Source organism: Piliocolobus tephrosceles, chromosome 18, assembly GCF_002776525.5.
Source record: "Piliocolobus tephrosceles isolate RC106 chromosome 18, ASM277652v3, whole genome shotgun sequence".
NCBI lineage: Eukaryota > Metazoa > Chordata > Mammalia > Primates > Cercopithecidae > Piliocolobus > Piliocolobus tephrosceles.
Window position 1 is genome coordinate 6778485 of NC_045451.1, and position 24537 is coordinate 6803021.

Below are 24537 nucleotides of genomic sequence, written 5' to 3' on the forward strand. Positions count from 1 at the left end.
ATTCCCTCTGCCTGGAGAGCCTTCTCACCTTGTCTACCGGACACAATGTTTCTCATGAAGATTCAGCAAGATACTGACAGCTGTGCGAGTCTACCATTGACTTACCCTATCTGGTGTAAGGAGATTCAAAGATCATGCTCCACCTTCCAGCTTTGATGCTTGCATTTCTCTTTGCCTCTGAACAAATCTTAGAGAAAGCTAATTGCATTTTGAAGAAAGACAGTTATTTTTCTTCTGTTTTTTAAGTCAAAAGCTTTTGCTCACATAAAACCATAAAAACCCACTACCTATATTACCAGAGAGCTAGGTTGCAGCTTATTATGCTTTTTTCATAAGACGTGAATTCAGGTGCAAGGGCTATTTGTTTTTCTTAAACTCTATGAATGGAACATTTTTAAAGACTTTTTAAAAAACAGGATTATATGTGCCCCCAGCTTACTGTCATAACCAGGACCTTTGTCACTACAGTCTTAAGGAGAAGGTTTTTATGACGGTGTAAATGCACACCCTTTTTTTCCAGCTGGTAAATAGACTGTCTTTTGTACAATTCCAGAGCAACAATAACCGATGTACCTGTCTGTTACAGAATTTGGCATTCTGTGACCCAAAGGGGAAGCTGCCTGCAGAGCTGGACAAAGATGGCTCTATTGTAACAGGCTTTCTCTGTTAAATTAAAGGTTAGAGGATGGGAAGTGGCTTTTGAATACTGTGGAGAAAAGCAAGGACTGGAGATTACTGCCTATGTGGACTTTCTATTTTTGTAGAGTTCCTAGCAGCTTATGAGAATAGACTATCAAAGCGCAAGTTAAACTTGAAATGGCTCATGGCGAATATTTGAATGACACCTGGTGACCGAACCATATTGCACAAGGAAAGTGCTGAATAGCTTACTTGACTCTATTAAAATGTATGTACATTATTTACTGCTTTTCCAGCTTTTTTGACAAACAGAAAATATAATATCTGGTGTCTCCTTTACTAAAGAATATTAATCTAGATGGTCCCATTTAATTAGAATGTGATTAATCTAGATTTCTTAGAATTTGGAAAACCAGAGGCAGAAAGAACCTTGTTACTGACCATATCATGTAAAAGATGAATAAACTGAGTCAGATAATGAAATTCAATATGAGTTAACAAAGGAGTGTAGACATACGCCTCTCTGAGTAAATACTATGGCGTCCAACTCAGAATCTGGTCTGGAAAATAGCCACCAGAATGAAATGATGGGAGACCAAATCATGGTAACTGTTAATTTCATGAAGCCTGGACCATATTTATCTCCAGATACCCAGTGCCAAGCACAATGTCTGTTATTCAGTTAAAACTCATGGAATAAATAAACTGATTATTTCTTTTTTTAAAAAAAAAAAGGATATAGTAGCAATCTTCAAACATTTGAAGGACTGTCACATGAAACAGGAATAAGACTTAACCTGCAGGATTAAGACTTTTAAGTACCGCGATTTATTTGAAAGTTTGAAACTAAAGAAATAGCTTTTAATGTAACACAGAGAAGCCTTTTATTTTAATAACAGAGATTGAATGAGATTTCACCGGAGGAATCCAAGCAGAGACTGGCAGAGATTTTGAATAATAGTTAAAAGTCAAGTAATATTTTGGCACAGATAACATGAAAGTCATCTGAAAACCAAATTTAATGAATCTGTGATAAGTGACTTGCCCAAATATTTGGCTAGTTAGCAACAGAGCTGGAGCAAGGTTCACATCTCCCAATTCCTGGCCTAGTTTGCTCTCACAAAACCACATTCTTTGAGGAAATGATGAAGGTTTTTAAAAATTAATTTAAAAATATTTTTAAAATTTATTTTTAATTGACAAATAATGTTTGTTTATATTTTTGGGGTACGGTGTGATGTTTCTATCATGGAATGATTAAATCAAGCTAATTAACCAATCTGTCTTCATATTCTTAACATTTGCTAGGACAGGATAAGGGACAGAGTCAAAATATGTATAAAATACATAAATGAAGGTAATTTAATGTTTAATGTTTTTGGATAATAAAACTCTAGCTTATACCGTTTACTCATTATTTCATATTTAAAGTTGACTCAATTTGTTGTTAACTAATTCAAAAATATTTTCAGTCAAATTAAAATAAAAAATATAAACACTTGACAAATACAGTAAATATCTTACACTAAAGTTGTGATAAAGGTGTTAAAGTTGCTTATCTAATGAACATAAATTTCCAGCTCCAGTTCCTGGGATTGTGAATATGATAAATTTGCCTTTGTGATTAAGGTTACCAGTCAGGTGACTTTGGGTTAATCAAAAGGTTGATTATCCAGGTGAGCGTAATCTAACCACAGGAGCCCTGTAAAAGTGGAGCGGATTCTTTGGATGTGAATGAAAGGGGAAGTAAGAGAATCAGAGGACTGAGAAATGTGTTCTAGGAGTGAGGGTGACCCCAGTAAGCAGTCCTCAAAAAAATAGAGACTTTGGTCCCAGAACTGTGAGAAACTGGATTTTCACCCTCAACTGCCCTCGCCAAAGAACCCAGTACTTCTTACCTATAGAACTATTAATAGTAGATAGTAAATGGGTGTTATTTAAAGCTGCTAAAATTGTGGTGATTTGTTATGGAGCAATAGCATATTAATACAATAAACCAAGTGTAGTAACTGTAATTGATAAAAAGATAAGCATTAAGAGTTCTGAAGACCGAGCCTGCTTTTATCTCCAAAATGTGAGAATAAAATTTGGCAAACAAAGTAAAAATTTTAAATAGGTAGGTAAATACCACAAAAATTGTACAGTTCAGTTTTTTTAAATAAAATGTCATTTTTATACTCTCATCTTTTTGACAGCTACTCAGGTGGACTTTAAGTATTTTGGTACTTGTTCATATATGTCAGAAAATTATTTTTATTGTTATATCAGGAATTGTTGTGCTGTGCACGTGTGTGTGTATGTGCCTGTGTGTTAATATTTTATAAAGCATTAAGATGTTTTGGTTCCTTCTCCAAAAATAAAGGGAGCACTGATACCCTCTAAATGGAATATTCTGCATAAGTTTATAAACCTGACATGCCTGGGCAATAATAAAATAGAAAATGCAGAAATCCTGGGCTGCATACTTTGTAGAATATGATTTTATTTATTAAAGTGTCTAGTAGTATTGAAACCATGTACGGCGTTTCTCAGACTGTGACAGATTTAATTTTTACTTATTATGAAGAAAACTGTTCTGGAAAGTCATAAGTAATTGCCTCAAATAATGTCTATTTTCTGTATATCATTTTGATATGAGGGGAGGGACCTGTTTGAGCAGTTGGTACTAAATTCTGTTTGTGAATATATTACTTAGTAAATTGTTACCTAGATTTATTTGCTTTGCATATGAAAAGGGGGGTTCTGCTTTCCATGTGACTTGAAAAATAGATATTACTAGAAATTATGTATATGTTGTAAAGTTTTCCGTGTCCTGGTCAATAAATTATCTTGTCAGCTCCAACTCTTTATGATTGATTTAAAAGAATGCATCAAAATGATTCACTGAGAAGAGATAATAATCTGTTTTACTAGTGTTGTATATGACTCTGTTTATCATTTTCTCTTTTTTTTTCAGTAAGTGACTAAAGTGCTTTCTGTAGTTTGCTACATTAATTAATTCTTTCTTTTAGTATTATTGTGGTACAAGATTTAAGCTAATGAGATAGTCATTCAAATCACAATATATAGAGAGATTTTATATGGCATATACTAGTGTTAGCATGGGAAAGCGTGATCACTTCTTCTGGCTAATGGAATTTGGCTTTTGTACTGACAGCTCTTAAAGTATATTCTCTTTTTCTATATGATAAAAAATCGTTGCTGTCACTAGATCTTAGGCAAGCACTATTGAATGCTTTGGAGGTGATTACCTGGGACCTAGTGACTGCAATGATTCACTTACTCTCTAATTAGTGTTCTATTTAATAAGAAGGTCCTTTAAATATAGAAGATACTTAGGTAGCAGTGATTCCACTTCATGTACAAATGCAAGACCATCACCTCATACGGAAAATATAGAACTGTCAAATGAAAAAAATATAAGGCCCATATGCAAACTGACTTTATAACTATAGCAATATTCTTATATAAAATATTTCTATTTTTAAAAAATTTAAAACAGCGATTTATTTTTGAGGGACACATTTATTTTCTATAAATTTTATTTATAACTTGATAGTCAACATCTTTTCTAGCTCGTTAGGAAATGTGAATAGTTTTGATTTGCTTTCTTATTTATTTTATTACTCATTTTATTTTAGTTTGTTTTCTTTAAAAATATAACTTTCTTTCTGGGCTGTAAGTCTGTGAGCGTTTAAAAACATTACATAAGGCTGCATAGTGTGATGAGCGTCCAAGTGTTAGGCAGGTCTGACTTCAGTACCAGTCCGTTACTTAAGTGACATTACTGTGTCACTCTGAGAAAGTTACTTAATTTTTATAAACTTCAGTTCTCTTCATCTTAAATGATTATAACAAATATCTATTTTTGAGAGATTTGAAATGATGCATTAGCAGTGTCTTAAGCTATCGTCAATATAACACACAAACTTTCTTTTCCTAACAATGAAATAGTATTTTAAGGTGTGTTTCTACATGACATGCAGTGTTAGAAATTTTAAATAATTGTTGAAACGCGTTGAGCCACTGAAACATTTCAACTTGAAAACATCAGGTGGTCTAATAGCTTTTTTGTGTTAGCCAAGCAATTATTTAAAGATTTTTCCTCCTGTGGGCTTAGTACTTGGTTTTTATAACTTTGTAAGGCTATTGGGAGAGACGTGTCATTTTGTATTACACTTCAAAGGAGTGGAAAGCACTCTTTACTTACCCTAATCTGTGTTCTCCCATACTTCCAATTATAATTGCATCTTTTTTGAGAGCTGATAAACTTGTTGAATTTATTGCATAGTATTTTAGAGTATAAGTACATACTTGAATTTTTGTTCCATTTAACAATTTTGTATAATACCTAGATTTTACTTTTTATTTTTACAGTGTTTTCAGTTTCTTTCCTTTTAGTCAGAATAGGGCAATGTGACCTGATGAAAAGAACCTTAAAACCAGAGTTGGAAATTTTAATCCTCTTTAAGGTTTCCACATTAATTCACTGATGGTCCTGAAGCAAGTTATTTTTTTTCTTCTTTGCTTCAGCTTTCTAATAAAGGTCATCTGAAAAAAAAATCTTTTTTTAAGTCATGTTAACATTTAAAAAACAAACGAGTTAGTATAAACTTGGAAGTCTCACAGTTTTAGATGCATATATACCTTCTTAAACTGGATATTTCTGAAATTCTCTGAATAATTTTAGAAATGAAATATGTGTTGGGAGGAGAAATTACAGATGGACTGCATGAGTAACATCTGAGTTTTAGATAAAATAAAACAAAGCAATAACCTGGGCATACCGAAAATGAAGGCCTCATTGGGGCATGTGTCTCTTATAAGGCTGTGGCAATGGCCCGTAGTTTAAATCGGCATCAAAGTATTTGGAAATTTTAGAATAACTTCCAACTTCAATGCGACAAATTGCTCATGTATGAAAATCGTCCTGCCTTGCAAAGCATACTACAACTCAGGTGCTTTCCACTGTTGTTCCATTTGATTCATTTATCCACATTTCTCTGATTTTGTTCTTTCTCATCAAATTGTATCTGGAGTTCCTCATTTAGAACTTCACGTTCTATTTTCAGCATCTTACAAGTCTGCAACATTTTGTCTTATCCTTTTATGTCATAATTTAGATCTATATTATACCTTGTTTTGAGAATGATTGCATATAACTTTGACTGTATATAATAAAATAAGACTATACTATGTAATTATCATATCACTATATGTCTGTCATATAGGCGCATAATAAATATGAATGCTGAACAAAGGAATTCAATAAAGAAAATGAAACTTCCAGTTAATCATTCAGAAACATTTCTGGAGTGTTTACTATGTGTAAAATATGTATTAATGCTTAGAATACAAAAATATATACCACTGCTTCAGCTTTTCGGGAACACAAGTTTATTAGAAGGCACATGTAACCTAGAACTATGGCTTTAAATACGCTCAGAATCACATAGAGGCTATAGAGGTTATGTCTGCTGTGACTGGGGAGTAGGAGCAGTGGAAACCTTTCCTTGGATGTGCAACTGTTGAACTAACTCTTGACAAATCAGGAAGAGTTTCCTAGACAGAAGATGGAGAATGACAACTTCATGTGAAGCTAATGTCATGTTCATAAAGGGTGTCTTTTTTGAAAATGGTTACAATGTTGGAGATAAGAAGGATGTAAATTTGCTAGTTGATGTTTTTAGACTTTTAAAAAATTATACACGAGTTACAAATTTTAGCTAAAAGACTATGATTATTAGATTTGTTTGTTAGAAATATAACTTTGGCTAGAGTAAACTAGTTTTATTAGAGTAAACTCTGGGGTTGTAAGGAGAATCTGCACCTTGCAACCATCCAGGCTGGTCCAGAGAGTGTTGAAATATTATAGAAGTGTGAATGGAAATGGAATACAAGTAGTTTCAAGGTGAAATTGACAGGAACTGGTGCCCTGTTGAGTAAGAACTTTGAGGACAAGAGATACATTTTCACTAATTTAAATAGTGAAATTATAAAATTTAGGCTAGGCATACTGGATCTGGAAGAAATTGTCTTACGAGTTTCAGATTTTACAAAATAAGAAAAAAATACGTACAGAGTGATGAAAGAAATGAATGTTTGATTGAATGCCATGTCTTTAGTTTATATCCATGCTAAATTAAGAGAAACGCATTTAAGAGGAAATAGCATGTAGGCATTCATATTAAAATAAAACGTAAAACATTTAGGAGCTATCTGTATGAAAGATGTGTCTTTATTAGGAAACCATTCTAGGTATCCCTCTCACAGTGCATGGGTCTTTTGGCTTTATATAATTTCCATTCTTTGACATTGTATCTTATTGTCATGGTTTAATTGACACACAGTTTCAGCACTGGCCCTTATTCTTTTGTTCACCGTGATATCCACAATGCCTTGAATAGTGTCTGCAACAATCATAGGCCAAACTGAGGATGCCACTGATTCGATGGATGCATGAACAAATTATTTCTTTATAGACGTGTATTTAGTTGAATGAATTCCTTGTGATTTTGAATGCACATTAGTAAAGAGTCAAATAATGCCTGTTGATTGAAAAGCAGTACACCTAAGGCAGCGTAGCGTTGTGAAAAGAATTATGGACCAGGAAGTGAGGATGCTCACGTCTGATTTTCACTTTATACCATCTGAGTTTGAGCTTCTTCATCTGATTATGACAATAAAATGGGCCACTTTATAGAGTGGTTGGAAGTATTACAAAATAACATATAAAGCAAGTTGCACAGTACATTTTACTCATAATTTTTATTTATATAGCTTAGCTAAACGGCTTCTCTGTATATGCCATGAATGGTCAGAGACTAGCTTGGCCTTTTTATAAAAAATTATACTTCACCTCAAAAATGAAGCAGTGTATTTATGTTAAATAATTTAATTAAACAAACCAGAGACTGTCTTTCAGTATCATTTTTGTTTTGCTTTGGTATTAATAAAAACCGCATATTTTTTGTATATTTTTGGAAGTAAAAGGAAGCCATGGAACTGAAACATGAATGTATCAGGAATACTTCAAATACGTTTTGCTAATCAAAGTAAAACAGTGTGTAAGTATGCAAAACTAATAACTGATTTGCAGTAAGTTATGAGAAGACATACAGCGAATTTGGGTAAATACACTCAGCTCTAGAAAAGGGTGCATTTAAGTAAAGAAAGGATAATAGCATTTGAAAAAAATATTAAACACAATTTGTTCTTATTGTACATCTTCCTTCTTTTCACAAGGGAAAATAGTAAGATTGATTGCAATCAAGATTGTCTTGTGAGACTGAAAAAGAGAAAAGAAATTCTGGTACTTACTGATGTACATTCATATTTTGATATGCGGAAATTATTTTATTTTTGTTTTATAGATTTACTTGCGCTTCTTGGACTATGAGATGCAGAATTCAAATGAATGCAAGAGGAATTTTGTGGCTGTGTATGATGGAAGCAGTTCCGTGGAGGATTTGAAAGCTAAGTTCTGTAGCACTGTGGCTAATGATGTGATGCTACGCACGGGTCTTGGGGTGATCCGCATGTGGGCAGATGAGGGCAGCCGAAACAGTCGATTTCAGATGCTCTTCACATCCTTTCAAGAACGTAAGATTCTCTGCACTTGACTGTGTTTCCTTCATATATGCCATATGATGCCAGTTTCATAAGCTGTTAACGGTGTTTTCTTCACACAGTTTGAGCACAGCAGGCTATTCTCTAATACGTCGTTTAAACCACTAAGGTCCCCCTGTTTTCATTTTGATCCGTGACAGGAAAGAGTTACATATTACATTTTGCTTTCTTATTTCAACATAGGCATCATAGCCTTTCCTAAGACAGTTCACACTATTCAACTGGGAAATGATGAATTTCATTTGTCTTTGGTTTAGCTCTTAGGAAGCCTGTGGAACTGATGCAGCAGCTTCTGATGAAGTTTGGGTTTAAATTTTTAAAAACCTGCATAAAAATATTTGGTAGGTTCTTTTTAGTAAGCTTCTCTTGCAGGCCCATTTATTTAAAATAGATTTGTGACCTCAGAGTTCCAATTAAGGTAGGTAAGGAGAGAGAATTGCTTGGGTAGATAATAAACGGGAAAAGTTTCAGAAAATATTTGAAACAACACAATGGGTGATATCCAGAGTCAAGGGCAAATGAAATAAACTTTAGAAAGTTATGTTCTAATAAATAATGAGTTATACTAATAGATACATTCTGAATATTTGTCAGAAACCCTGAATATTTCATGTGTTACAAATTTATGGAAGTGAAAAAGAATTCCGAGAAATTTAGCTTTAAGAAATAAGTACCTGGTGACATGAACAGACACTTTGAAAAGAAGAACACTTTGAAAAGAGTATTCATGTGGCCAACAAGCATATAAAAATGTTCAGTATCACTAATTATTAGAGAAACCCAAGTCAAAACAACAGTGAGATACCATCTCACACCAGTTAGAACAGCTGTTATTTTATTTATTTATTTATTTATTTATTTATTTATTTATTTATTTATTTATGTTTTTTGAGATGGAGTGTTGCTCTTGTTGCCCAGCCTGGAGTGCAATGGTGCGATCTTGGCTCACAGCAACCTTCGCCTCCCGAAGCTATTCTCCTGCCTCAGCCTCCGGAGTAGCTGGGATTACAGGCATGCACCACCACGCACAGCTGATTTGGTATTATTGGTAGAGACGGGGTTTCTTCATGTTGGTCAAGCTGGTCTCAAACTCCTGACCTCAGGTGATCCGCCCGCCTCGACCTCCCAAAGTGCTGGGATTAGAGGCATGAGCCACTGTTGCTGGCCTCAGAATAGCTGTTATAAAAGTCAAACAGTAACAGATGCTGGTGACGTTGTGGAAAAAAAGGGAACACTCATGCACTGCTGGTGGGAATGTAAACTAGTTCGGCCACTGTGGAAGGCAGTTTGGCAGTTTCTCAGAGAACTTAAAACAGATCCACCATTTGACCCAACAATCCCAATACTGAGTATAAATCGTTCTGTCATAAAGACACATGCATGTGTGTGTTCATCACGGAACTGTCCCCAGACTATTCCCATAACAAAGGCATGGAATCAAATGAGATGCCTATCCATGTTAGACTGCATAAAGAAAATGTGGTAAGCTTCTCTTGCAGTCCCATTTATTTTTAATAGGTTTGTGACTTCAGAGTTCCAATTAAAGTAGGTAAAGAGAGAGAATTGATTGGGTAGATAGTAAATGGGAAAAGTTTCAGAAAATATTTAAAACAGCACGACGGGTGATATCCAGAGTCAAGGGCAAATCACAGAAACTTTGTATTGTGGAATACTATGCAGCCATAAAAAAGAATGATACCATGTACTTTGCAACAACATGGATGGAGCTGGAGGCCATTGTCCTTAGAAGTCTAATATAGTAACAGAAAATCAAATACCACATGTTCTCACCTATAAGTGAGAGCTTAACATTGAGTCCATATGGACAGAAAGAAGGGAACAACAGACTCCAGAACCTACTTGAGGGTGGAGGTTGGGAAAAGGGTGAGGATCATAGTACCCCTATTGGGTACTATGCTTATTGCATGGGTGATGGAATAATTTGTACACCAAACTCCCGTGACACACACTTTACCTGTATAATAAACCTGCACATGTGCACCTGAATCTGAAACAAAAGGTGAAAATAAAAATGTAAATGAAAAGAAATAAGCACCTTGTATTTCACAACTATGTATTTTTGTATTATTAGAAAAGACAATACAATATTTTTGAAATTTCAGTGATTTCTCTTATTGTCAGCAGCGGAGCAGCCAATACTGTTTTAAATTCGTAAATGTTAAGTGTGTTAGACAGTTATTTTGTATAATGAATAAATAGTTTGGGCTTTAAATTCCCTTTTAATTACCCAGTTGGGGAATTTTACGACACCAGAAATACTGAATGTCACTCAGTCTTTCAAGTCTTGACACCATCATGTAGTGTGTCAAACATCTCTCCCAGCTTTATGTCAGATTAAAACAGTATGCTGTGATGTATTTGGTTCAGTAGTTGATTAAAATGTTAGAGGTAGTACATTTGTATCTCAGCAAAATATTTGAGGAAAATATTTTCATTTTATTGACAAGCATATGTAACTCAGGCTACAAGACAACACCTTTGGTGACTCACTGCTGATTGATCTACCAAATTCAATGAATTATTCCTTCAGTGAGGGAATTTCAGGGTTCTATATTTATTCAGTATGCTTATCAGTCTTCAGGAATAACATACTGAGAACTCGTATTTAATTTAAATGATAAAAATATGAAAGGGCAAGCTAATATATTAAATGATATAGTCAAGATTTTAATAAATAACAAAAATCTGTAATTTTTATCAAAAGTATGCCATAAAATATAATAGAGATATATGATGAAAGCATTATATTTCAGAAATCAATAACATAGAGGAACCCTGATGCCCAGGACGGTCCTGTGGTCTTATTTCATTCAAACTTAATGTGAGTCAATACTTTGATTATGGCTGGTAAAAATAATCCTATAAACGATATTAGCCTATATTAACGTTAGTGGAGAAACAATGCAAAAAAAAAAAAAAGATTTTAGTCTTTTGGGAAGCTGCACCAATCATAATGCAAAAGGCACAGTCTGTTCTTTCCTGGCTATTATCAGTGAGGAGAGTAATCACCTAGAAGAGGCTGACGAGGATGTAATGCCAAATAGGAAGAAACGTTTACTTTAGGATGTGTTGCTGTTCAAAATGTGATAACTACCTCAGACCTGTATCTCATGGGTCTCGAAAGTAAGATTTATGTTTGAAAGTTATAGAGAAACTTTTGAGTACAATTTAGGGGGAAAAATGTTTATCGTGTGAGTCGTGATATTCAAAATTTGAAAGGATGCCTATGAAGGACAGGAAATATGGTTAGATGGGTGACTGGGTCTGAAAATGGATTATTATCTGGCATGAATGGTATAGGGGGATCATCTGTGTAGGAATAGCTTGGAAGACTGGCTAACATCAAAGATCCCTTTCAACTCTGAAAATAGATTAAGTTCTATGAGTCTTTAAAAATCTGCATAGATAAGAAATGGTGAACTGTATATATGGTGCATATATTATTATACATATGTCTATTTCAGATTATAAAAAATAGAGTTTCAGTGCATGTGATTAAATTATGTCTGGAAGTCATTGAAGTGGGCTGTCTTTTCAATGACTTTTCAAAAGACACAGGGTGTTCTTCCTACAGAGGCACCCATCCCAATATGTTCTTTCACAGTGGACAAATAATCCCTCTCTTCCAATGATGAGTTTTACAACAGCATTCTCTGTGATCATCTCATAAATGTACAGTAAGTTTCCACTGAAACAGGTTTATCCTTTTTGTCATGTTGCCATCTGTGTTGGTCTGAATGGTTCTGTGGCACCCCTTCAAAAATTCATATGTTCAAAATCCAGTTGCCAAGGTGAGGGTATAAGGAAGTGAGGCATTTGAGAGGTGATTAGCTCATAAGTACAGCTCTTGTCATAGGCGTTAGTCCTCTAATGATAAAGAGGGCCCAGAGAGGCCTTGCCCTTTACACCGTGTGAGAACATAGCTAGAAAGTTTCATCCCTAAACCAGGAGATGGACCCTAAACACACCAAATCTGCCAGCACCTTGATCTTGGATTTCCAAGATCATCCAGAACCTTCCAACATCCAGAACCATGAGAAACAAAATCCTGTTTGTTATAAGCCACCTAATTTATTGTAGTTTGCTGTAGTAACCCAAACAGACTAAGACATTGCCTGTGTATATTTGTCATGATGTTCTACTTTTTACTGCATTGACTAAAATTGTGCAGAATTCTATCATTATTTATACCTAAGATCAAAGTTATCCTGTGATGAAGTTCATGGGTATAGACTGTCTTTATTCATTGAAGTGAAAGTATTCCACATAAGAGATGAAAACTTCAAAACAATAGAAAGTGGACTTCAATCAGTGCTACTACTTGGCAATGGGTAGGCAGGAATCTTTCTAAGGGTACTTAAGAGGAAGCAAGGAGACTTTGTTTAGGGAGTTCAAGTTCCTCGATGGTATTGCTTTATTCGATATTAGTGGCTGAGAGAGAATTTTCACTTAACCTTTCTGTTGTGGCTGATGACTTTGGTTCTTATAGATGGTGATAGTTATATAAACTTCATATATTTTTATATATGGCTAATATATACAATTACATTAATGTATGTTAGTGTATATATAATCTAATATATAATTATACATTTAATATGTAACTATATATGCCTAATATATAATTAAACACATCCAATATATGCCTTATATATGTATATATAGTTACATGTATTATCTAACATTTACTCCATTCACACACCCATGCAGTAAAAGTTGGAGGTAGAAAATCAGTGATCTGCCTTCGTCTTATTCAGGTAATAAGAAAGTACCTGGATATTTTTCCTGGTGCCTATACATTTATAAAATAGTATCCCCAGTTCAGTGGTGAAGTGCTTAGAGCGTGCTGGTGCCTGAATGTTATGTCCCTTCAAAACTAAGAGGCTGGAATTTTTAATGTTGTTTACAAGCCATCTAGTCTATGGTATTTTGTTCTAGCAGCCCAAGTGGACATATACAGAAAATTTACGCTGATATGTGGGGATGTTGCTGTAACAAATACCTCAAAATATGTGGCAATGGCTTTGGAACTGAGTCATGAGTAGAGGCTGGAGGAGTTTTGAGGTCCTTGCTAGAAAATATTTACGTTGCCATGAACAGACTATTAAGGCTGATTCTGGTCTGGGCTCAGTAGGATAGGAGGAGAATCTTGTTAGAGAATTCCTAAGTTATTCTGAACAGAATGTTTGTAGAAATATAAATAGTAAGGGTCGTTTTGATGAGCTTTCAAATGGAAATGAGGAATGTGTTTCTAGACAGTGGAGGAAAGGTCATCCTTGTTACAAATTGGCAAAGAATTTGGCAGAATTGTGTTTGTGCTCTCATGTTTTGTGGAAGGTATTGCTTGTGAGGGATGAAATTGGGTATTTTGCTGAGAAAATGTCTAGGCAGAGTGTTAAAAGAACGGTCGGCTCCTGACTGCCTGTCATAAAATCCAAGAAGAAAGAAAAGATTTAGAGATGGAATTACTAATCAAAATGGAAGCAGAAATTAAAGATTTGGAAATTCTCGGTCTATTCATATTGTAAAGAATGAGAAAACATGCTTACAAGAAAACACCAAAGGTGTGGCCAAGCAGGTGTCTTATAAGATGAATGTGGATTGGCCAGCTCAGTGGAAATCAGGACCTATTGCTGAAGTCAGTGGAAGGCTGACACTGAAGGCGTGTCAGAGATCACTGCGCTTGCCTCTCAGCTCAGCTCCAGAGGGCCGGTGTGTAGGGGGACAGAATGAGTTGAAGGAGAAAAACCACTGTCCACCCCTACCTCGTATCTCAAATTATCTCAAACTTTTATCCCGGCACTTTCTGGCAGCAGTCTTCCTCACTGCACCAAGTGGAGCGTGCACATTTTGATCAGCAAAGTTGTGGGGACATGGCTGCCTTCACCTACATTTCAAAGGATACTTGGAACCAGGCAAAGAATCTTTGCAATGGGAGGCACTGCAGAGAGCCCCCACTAACAATGGCAAACCGAATTATGGGGTGGGGCCACCCCCGGTCAAGACCTTTAGAGGCAAGGACATGTGACTTCAATCTATGAAGGCTGTGGCTGTTCCCAGAAAAGCAGTTGGGTAGACCTCTACCCCAGTGTGTTTAAAGGATAGAACACTAAGATAAAATTCTTTTTTTTTTTTTTTTAAGATGGAGTTTTGCTCTTGTTGCCCAGGCTGGAGTGCAATGGCGCGATCTCAGCTCACTGCAACCTCCCCCTACCGGGTTCAAGCTATTCTCCTGCCTCAGCCTCCCAAGGAGCTGAGATTTCAGGCATGCACCACTGCACCAGGCTAATTATTTTGTATTTAGTAGAGACTGGGTTTCACCATGTTGGTCAGCCTGGTTGCGAACTCCAGACCTCTCAGGTGATCCACATGCCTCGGCCTCCCAAAATGCTGGGATTACAAGCGTGAGCCACTGTGCCTGGCCGAGAAAATGATTCTTGAGCCTCAAGGTTTTGGGCTTGCTGGGGACCTGCTACTTCTTTCTTATGTCTCCCTTTTGGACTGGGCATGACTGTCCTATGCCTGTCTCATCATTTATTTTGGAAGGTTCATAACACATTTTAATTCATAGATTTACAGCTTAAGAGTGATTTGCCTCAGAATGTGTATACAGCCTCACTCATATCTGCTTTAGATGAGATTTTGGACTTAGAGTTTTAAATTGACACTGACACAAGACTTTTAGGGCTATTGGGATAAAATGAATATATTTTGCATGTGAGAAGGGCAGGGATTTTGGGGAAGAAGTTAGGGTTAGGGTTAGTCTGAAGGTGATGTCACCTCCAAATATGTATGGTGAGATCTGCACCTACCCAACGTGATGATATTAGGAGGTTCGACCTTTGTGAAGTGATTACATACATTATGGAGCAGACCCTCACAAGTGAGATTAGTGCCTTTGTAAAAGAGGCTTGAGAGAAAACCTTCACCTCCTCACCTCTTCTGCCATGTGAGAGTCCAAGATAGTTTGTCCATGAGGAAGCAAACCCTCACCAGACTCCACAGCTGATGGTGCCTTAATCATGAACTTCCCAGTCTCCAAAACAGTGAGAAGTAAGTTTCTGTTAGTCATAAGCTGCTCCCTTTATGGCATCTTTAGAGCATGCTATGGTTTGGTTTCTTTGTCTCCACCAAAACTCCTGTTGAAATTTGATCCACAGTGTGGTGATATTGAGAGGGGTAGCCTTGTGGGATGTATTTAGGTGATGGGGACAAATACCTAACAGCTTGATGTTGTTCTGGTAACCAGTGAGTTCTCACTGTCAAAAGACTGAATCTATCTTCTCAGGAATGGATTCATTTCTACGAGTGTGGGTTATGATAGAGCCAGGACGTCCCTCAGGGTTTTCAGCTCTTGTTTGTGCATGGCCACTTCCCCCTGGAAACTCTCCACTGTGCTGCAATACAGCATGAAATCCCTCGCCCAAAGCCGGGGCCATGTCCTTGAACTTCTCAGCCTGTAGAACTCGGAGCTAAATATGTCTTTTTTTTTTCTTTAAATAAACTACCCCAGTATACTTTTATAGCAACAGAAATTGAAACAAGACAGAGCATATTTGATAATATCCTAATATCTGTGAGAATTTCTTGTGTGAGGACCATAGAATATTTTTAGGGGTTAGAAGAGAATTTATTTATTTTTATTTATTTTTTTTTTTGAGACGGAGTCTTGCTCTGTCACCGGAGCTGGAATGCAGTGGCCAGATCTCGGCTCACTGCAAGCTCCGCCTCCCGGGTTTACGCCATTCTCCTGCCTCAGCCTCCGGAGTAGCTGGGACTACAGGCGCCCGTCACCTCGCCCGGCTAGTTTTTTGTATTTTTAGTCGAGACGGGGTTTCACCGTGTTAGCCAGGATGGTCTCGATCTCTTGACCTCGTGATCCGCCCGTCTCGGCCTCCCAAAGTGCTGGGATTACAGGCTTGAGCCACCGCGCCCGGCCAGAAGAGAATTTAGAGATCATCTATTTCAATTTTTCACATTTTCTGAATTCAAATAGAAAAAAAGGGTTCATTGAAGTTAATTGACTTTCCCCACACACACTTAACCCCATGCTTAATGATTTGTTAACAGAACTGAGGCAAGAATTAAAGACCTGACTCCTAATCCCATGATTTCTCTTGTGAATATCTTTGCTACTTTGGAGACACTTCTGAGACAGAACTCGAATGTTCTAAAGAGGATGATGATGATAATGATTGTTAAAACACGTAACAGTTATTCTCATATGTCAGCATTGTTTTAAGTGATTACACACTGAATTTTGATTCTTCTGTCCTATCCGCTGCATTTTATGCCTACATGCTCTGCTTTCACACCGTAACCATATAGCATGCCACGCTCACCTGGCTCTCAAGTATTAGACAAAAGTGTACTATAACAAGGGGTTTCTATTCTGAAACATGCTCATTTGGGTGCCATATGAATACATTTGTAGCCATCATTGTTTTACATTTGTATCTGAATAAATTATAGGAAAAGGAAATAATCAGTGTATCAAGGAGGTATGAAGTTCTTACTAAAAATTTCATCAGACTTTTACCATGCAAGTGCACATTAGGAGCATTTTATAAAGCCTGTGTTAAATGCCAATATTTCTAACAAAATTAATCTAACACCAGTAATGGGGAGAGCATAAGGGCACTTGCAACTAGGCTTGAGAAGCACCACCTCTGCAGCTTGCTCCCACAGGCATAATATTGCTGCGTCAGCTGACTTTGCTAACTCTTCACCTCTGCCTCTTTCAGTTTTGTCAAAGATTGCTGCCCTGATTTATGGCATCACAAAGCTGTTGGCTGCCCAGCTAAACTTTTCTTTTCTTTTTTTTTTTTGCCTCAGAAAAATCATATACAGACTTTATCCTATAAAGCAATTTTGAAACCCAGGGACAAGACAAAAAAAGTCAATATTATCACCAAAAGAGAACTCTCTTCTTGACTAGATGGTAGCCTTAGTAATAAGCTAAATGGCATTTTTCACTTGAATCACACAAAATGTGTATTCTACAATTTACCTGGTGAAGAAGAGCACATGCGTGAGTAATCCAGAAAAGAAGACAAAACATTTAAGTGTTATCTTTAGCATATATTCTTTAAGAAAGAGTATTTGTTTAACATTTAAATGTATTTTGAGGTTAACAGTAAAAACAATCAGTAATTAAGTTAGCCTCATAGATGAAGAAGCCACAAATATCAAGAAACATATTTGCAGATTAAGAATTCATCCAATTTGAGATATGCCATACCTTGGACAATTCTTACATTGATTATTGAAGGTGTGCTGTATTTTACTTTGTGATTTCTTATATTGTTACATTATATATATTCTTATATTTCTTACATTTATATTTATACATTTATATGTAATATATTATAGTTTATATATAATTGTTAGATATATATTTATATTAATATAGTATATACTTATGTACATATAATATATATTATATATACATATAATATACAATATATAATGTTATATATTATATAAAAATATATATAATATATAACTTTTCTTATATTATTTAAGATTTCTTGTATTATTACAGCTTTACACCTTGGCATCTTTTTTGAAAATTCATTGACCCTAAAGAATACTGATTTTAAAGTAATTATTATATTTAGAATAATTTTAATTTTGAATACACTTATAGATAGTTCATAATCAATTGAAGACTCTATATTTGAATAACTGTCCAATATGAAAAAATAGAGACTTTAGTGGAATATGTCCATTTAAATAAATCACATGCTAAGTTTTCTGAGCCAATCTTATTCTGTGTTTAGAATATGAATTTGCAGTAACTGGAATGGATGAATGAGTTATAACTAGTTTTGACTTCTGAAGTTCTGCATTTAGCTGTTCTTCTGCTCTTCTTTACAACTTTTGCACCATAAAATACGCATCACTTAACATTTGATTGATGAATAGCATATTTCTGTTAAAAACAGACATATAAAGTAGAAGAGATGGAAAAATAAATTGTCTACATTATGGTTGCATGGAAATTGTTCACAATAATTTACTAAAATGAGATAATGCATTTAGTTTTATGTTAACTTGTGACAAAAGACCATCAAGTCTAAGCTATAGATTTATTTATAAAAAAGAAATATATGTACAGGAACATTTAAGTTCCAAGAACTGAGTTGAAATACTCTGTGGAAGGCAGATTCTGAGGTGAACCAAGACATTCTCACCTTGTATTAGTTTGTTCTTATGCTGCTATGAAGAAATACCCAAGACTGGGTAATTTATAAAGAAAAGAGGTTAAATTGACTCACAGCTCCACATGGCTGGGGAGGCCTCAGAAAACTTACAATCATGGCAGAAGGCACCTCTTCACAGGGCAGCAGGAGAGCGAATGCATGCCAGTAGAGTAAATGTGAGACGCCTATAAAACCATCAGATCTCCTGAGAACTCACTCACTATCACGAGAACAGTATAGGAGAAACTGACCCCATGATTCATTTACCTCCGCCTGTTCCTGCCCTTGACACCTAGGGATTATTACAATTCAGGGTGAAATTTGGGTAGGGACAGGGAGTCATACAATATCACAACTCTTGGTGCAGAATGCTTATATAATCCCCTCCTCTTGAGACAGTCAGAATGTGTGAATAGCCTGGATATTATTTGGTTGTTGACTTACATTCTTTCTCTGTGAAAAGTTACTTTGCAGATGTATATAAAGGCTATTAAAGCTTGATTGAGTTTGATTTAATCAAAAGAAAGGAGATTATCTTAGGTGGACCTGACCTAATCAGGTGAGCTGTCTAAAATTGAAGAACTTGAGAGAAAAATGCCCAAGCTTCCTTGGACAGGTGGTTAGTAGAGATCTGGATTTGGAGAACTACAGATGATAATGACTCAGATGCAAGTGAGGATGAGTATGTTATTAAGAACTGGGAGAGGGGGAAATCCCTGTTTTGTAGTAGCAGAAAGCCTAGCACAATTATCTTTTGCAGGTATGTGGCAAGCAGAATTTGTAAGTTACACATATAGGCTAAACATAGGCTATGTAGCTAAGTAGATTACTGAGCTAAATGTTAAAGATGTCGGCTAATTTTCTCAGCAGAAATACTGTCAGCTTGGACAGAGAGAGAGAGAGTACCCAGTGAAAGAGTTGGAATGCCAAAATTCTAATAGTATGATCAATCTGATAAAAATATATGTATATATGTGTGTGTACATATGATATATATGTGTGTATATATATACATATATTTGTAGAGAGAGTGTGTGTGTGTGTGTGTATATGCCACCTTCCATGAGAAAGAAAGGCTGTCTCAGAGAACAAAACCAAAGGCAACAGAGCAGTCAAGAAAAATTTGACTTTACTGTGATGGGCTTCAGAATTGTTATGGATTCAATACTCCTATTTATTCTCCAATTCGTCCTTATTTGAACTAGAATCGTATGCCTCTCCCACCACTGTGTTGGGAATGCTGGAGCCAGACGGCTTGTTTTTAGTTTCATGAACCCATACACGGAGAGAAACTGTACCCCCAGGATCTGCACCAGGTTTAGATGATTTAAACAAGGAGACTCTGGACTTTGAACCAATGAGATTTAGATGAGATTTGAACTTTATGTCATGGGGTCATGGGAGTATATTCTTGGGATCCTTGTAATCATAGTCCCTAATCAGTTCACTTTGAGATAATTAAAAAGGAAACTATCCTAGTGGGTCTCACCTAACTAAGTAAATATCTAATGGTTAGGGATGAAAGAAGTCAGAGATTTTTAACTGTAGTGAACACTCCACCTGGCCGTAAAGAAGCAGCCTGCCATGTTACACAGAGAACTACGTGGCGGGGAATTTTGAGCAATCTTAAGAATCTGAGAATGTCCTCAGGTTGCCAGTCAGCAAGAAAGTGAGAACCTCAGTTCTACTATTCCAGCATACTGAAACATCCCAACAACCTGAACAAACTTGGAAGAGGCCTCCACATTTTTCATGAGAACCCAATCCAGACAGACTTCTGGATTTTAGCCTTCAGAGACCCTAAGGAAAGAACCCAGTTGAGCCCTGCCTGGACTTCTGACATACAGCACTGTGAGATCATAAAAAGGTATTGTTTTAAGCTGGTGGGCAAATTTGTGATAATTTGTGACTCAGCAATAGAAAATAATACATAGTATTCCTATTGCAATGATGTGGGCTTTTTTTAGTGTAATGGATGATCCAAATATCAATTTTAACATATTACTTAAAAATATTTGTAATAGATTGCTGTTTATTAATATAGTGCTAGTCGTAGTTTTGGTAGTTCAGGAGATGTGGCGAGATACACTGTAATTGTAGGAAACAATCACTCCAGCATCAGATTGACACTAAAAGTTGAGATTCCACCAGCCTAATCATTACTAACTTTTCATTTTGATACATATTTATATGCCTCCTTTCATTCTTTTATTCCTTCACTAAACTTTCCAGGCATGGATGGTTCAAAGATGAGTATGATGGTTGCTTCTCTGAAGGCACCGCCCTTCCGCACTAACTCAGATTCAACTCAAGTGTGTGACTCACTTCAGATGTTCATTTATATCTGGTATTCTGTGCCACACTCCCACCACATACTCCCTCATTTATTTTAGTGAATTACCCACGGAAGGTTGTACTCTAAGAAGCCTAATTCTCTTTGTGTGTAGTTTTTCTCTGCAGCGTTTGTTTATGTTAGCTGGATATTTGCTCTACTGACACAGTGATTGATTTTATTTCACTGTTGAGTTTTATTATCTTTTCCTGTCTAGAAAAAGATATAGCCTGCCATCTGCCTCTTGTTCACACAGTTTGCATTCTGCCTTGGATAATGCAAATTCTTAATTTTGTAATAACTAAGTAAAATTGTCATATAATCTCAGTAACTAAATTTAATGGATCTTAAGGGAAAAATATATAGATTATAACTCAGTAACACTCTGAGATTATACACCAAAGTGTCTTCAAATTAACCAACTTACTTTAATCCTTTTTAACTTGTTTCAGATTTAAATGGGATGACTTTAAATAACTTTGTTAGTTATGGAAAAATGAATTAACACATTTTCCAATCTAGAATTATTTTAAAGAAAGCGAAGAGGGAGTCAAAACTGTAAATCCTCTCACTTAATGTTTCACAACAGTGTTTCGTTTTTCCTCTAGAATAAGCAAGGCCAAACACCATTTACAAGTTTGGCTTAAATACTAAGATCAAAAGATATTTTATTCACTATATATTTCCCCACGAAAAGAAAATGTTATGTACTGGAGAAAGCAGTGTTACCAATCATACCTTGGGCCAAAGTATAAATTGAAGTCCTACTATAAATCTTAATGCCACCAGCTTGTGAATTGATGTGTCTTAAAAAGATTAAGATCACTTTACTAATATAGAAAATATTTATGTATGTCCTATAGTAGCATAAATACCAGATCGTACAGATTTAAATATAAACAATACACAACATATGCTGAGAAAATTGCTGAATGTGTGTCATATATTGGCAGGTCTTCCTAAAATATACATAAAGCACACTATGGATAAGAAAAAAATCACCATATTCAAATATACATAAATTTCAATTATTTATTAATATAGAAACATCATAATCAAAATAAATATGGAAAAGTTGACCTGGAGAATAATTGGTAAGATAAACAACAGGCAATATAGGTACATATTTGTGTCTTATAAAAAATGATTATATTCAAAAATAAGAAAAAGATAAGCATTCTAATAGAAAATGGGGCCAAAATGTGTATAATTAATTCATAAGAGAAGCGTAAATGTCCTGTAAGCATAAGAAGCAAATATGTAAACATATTTGTAAACAAATATATAAATTTAAAATTTAATGAGACATCATTTCCATCTATCAAAATGTTAAAAACATGAAATCATGTTGGAGATGGAATCTTGAAATAAAAGCATATGCACTGCTTATAGGAAACAAAATGTTTCCTGAAGGACAATTTAGCACACTATATGTCAGAATTCCAAAATAGGGAACAAAGATAGAATATCACCTTTGAATCAGAAATATTAACCTCTAGGAATACATACTGCTGATGAGTGCATATTTATAAGCGTGGAAAAATGCTTAAGTAGATTGGTTAAATGGTTCTGGGAATGTACTCTTTATTAAGATGATGTGGTAGATTGATACTAACATTGTACTATGTTAAGAAGCAAGATGTTAGAAGCAAGTAGCGAACACGTGTACGTTACATTTATACTCTCGTAACTACATGGGATAAACATTTAATACATGTCATTTATTATATATGTAATACATACATGTAGAAGACAATGGGATTAAGATATTAATGGTTGTATTTGGGTGGTGATATTTTTTGCCTGTATTTTCTAATTTTTCTAAAATACATATGTATTGGTTTGGTAAACACTTTTTTACAAAGCTATTACTTAGTTTTCAGACTAAACAATAACTCTGCTCTGTAATAGAATTTCTCCACCATTTATCTTCCGAGAGACATTCAACTGGTGATTGACTTACTACATGAAAGATCCTGATGGTAAGCCTGCAATTTTGCAGGATCTTAGAACACCAGATAGAGTATTGGCCCCTCGATAGGAGTGCATACACCGTTGAATTCACTTTAATAACTTAAAGACAGATGATAATTAGAAAAATGCAGCCTTAGATTCATCCCAGGACTAATTATGATACGAGTTGTCAGGGTATCCTGGCTGGAAACCGCCGCTCTCCGTCAGCAGTCTCATCTTTACTTTTCTCATCACTGCCCTCTCCTGTCCCTGGTTGCTGTGCTGTACAGCGACGGCCACTTTGGCAGAAGGCTGGTTAGTCAAAGTCAAATGCCTGAGCAATCTGCTACGTGGTCTAGATGGGCATATTAGTTTCCCATTGCTGCTGTAACCAATTAGCATACGTTTAGAAGCATCAGATAACACAACTTTATTATCTTACACTCCTGCAGTGTAAGGTTTTACTGGGCTGAGACCAGGGTGTCAGCGAGGCTGCTGCCCCATAAGAGGCTCCATTGTAAAGTACATTTCCTTCCTTTTCCCGTTTCTAGAGCAGGATTACTTGGCTCCTAGCACTTCTCCTTTGTCAGAGCCACTGGTGTAGCATCTTCGTGTGCCTTTACAATTTGCTGTTACATCATCTCTGTTCCTTCAGTCTCTACCTGTCTTTAGTTGTTACTGCATTGGGCTCAATTGGATAATCCAGAATAATTCCTCATTTTGAAATCCTTAATCACACCTGCGAAATCTCTTTTTCCATATAAAGTCACAGGATGTGGGACTAAGATGTGGACAACTTGGAGAGCTATTATTTATTTGACCACAATAGAATTTGTATTTCTGTGTGTGTTTTTTTTTTTTTTTTTTTTTTTGCTTGTTTATATTAAGCTGATGGGGTCTTTAACTGAAATTCTGAAAGCAATAATTAAGTTGACTTTAAGACCAAAGGTATACAGTGTCAACTGATAAAGATATATCTTAACACAAGTGTGCCTTCACACTTTGCTATTGCATAAGTATTCTTTTATATAAATAATTTATTTTTAAATTAAATATATTATTACTGTAGAAAAACTTAAAAAGTTAATGTGTCCTAAAGATATAAATGTAACTTTGGGCAAGTGTAGATGGGTTTGAAATTTTAAAATAAATGATAAACATTTTTAGAAACAGAATCACAAATTAGCCATTTCAGGAAATTGTTTTGCTTTTGGAAAAGATCTGAAATGGAATTACAGTGTGTAAGAGCACATCTTCAGTGTCAGTCAGTTCTGCCACTTTCTTATGTGTGATGCCTGGACTTTAATCCTCAGTTTCCTTTCTGTAAAACAGAGAAAATATCACAGGGCAGCTGAAAGTTTTCAGTGTATGTCTGGAAAATAGCAAATGGTCAGCAGAAGGTAACTAGTATTGTATCTGTTAGTGAAATAACAACATACTGAAACTTGGGTAGTTAACACTCTCAAATACAGTGAGGCTGTTGAGCAAAGGAAAATGAAATAAAATTGTGTAATCTGCCAGAAGCCAACTCTCCTTTCCTCCCTCATTTCTTCCCTCCCTTCCTTCCTTCCTTCCTTCCTTCCTTCCTTCCTTCCTTCCTTCCTTCCTCCCTCCCTTCCTTTCTTACCTCCTCTTACCTCCCTTCCTTCCTGTTTTTTTAAAAGCTTTTGATTGAGTTTGATTGTGCCATAAAGAAGACACTATCAAAAGTATTCTAATATTTGAAATGAATTATTGATGGACTTTTATTACCGATAT

At 35.6% G+C, this 24537-nt stretch overlaps 1 protein-coding gene across 2 annotated transcripts in view; it reads left to right on the top strand.

Moving 5' to 3' along the window:
- The window catches only part of NETO1 (neuropilin and tolloid like 1), a 126332-nt gene that overhangs the window by 75631 nt on the left and 26164 nt on the right, over positions 1 to 24537 (top strand). For both annotated transcript variants that reach the window (XM_026455195.2, XM_026455196.1), the window contains exon 7: positions 8013 to 8241. In XM_026455195.2, the coding sequence (XP_026310980.1) occupies positions 8013 to 8241 (229 nt within the window). The remainder of the gene's footprint in view (positions 1 to 8012; positions 8242 to 24537) is intronic.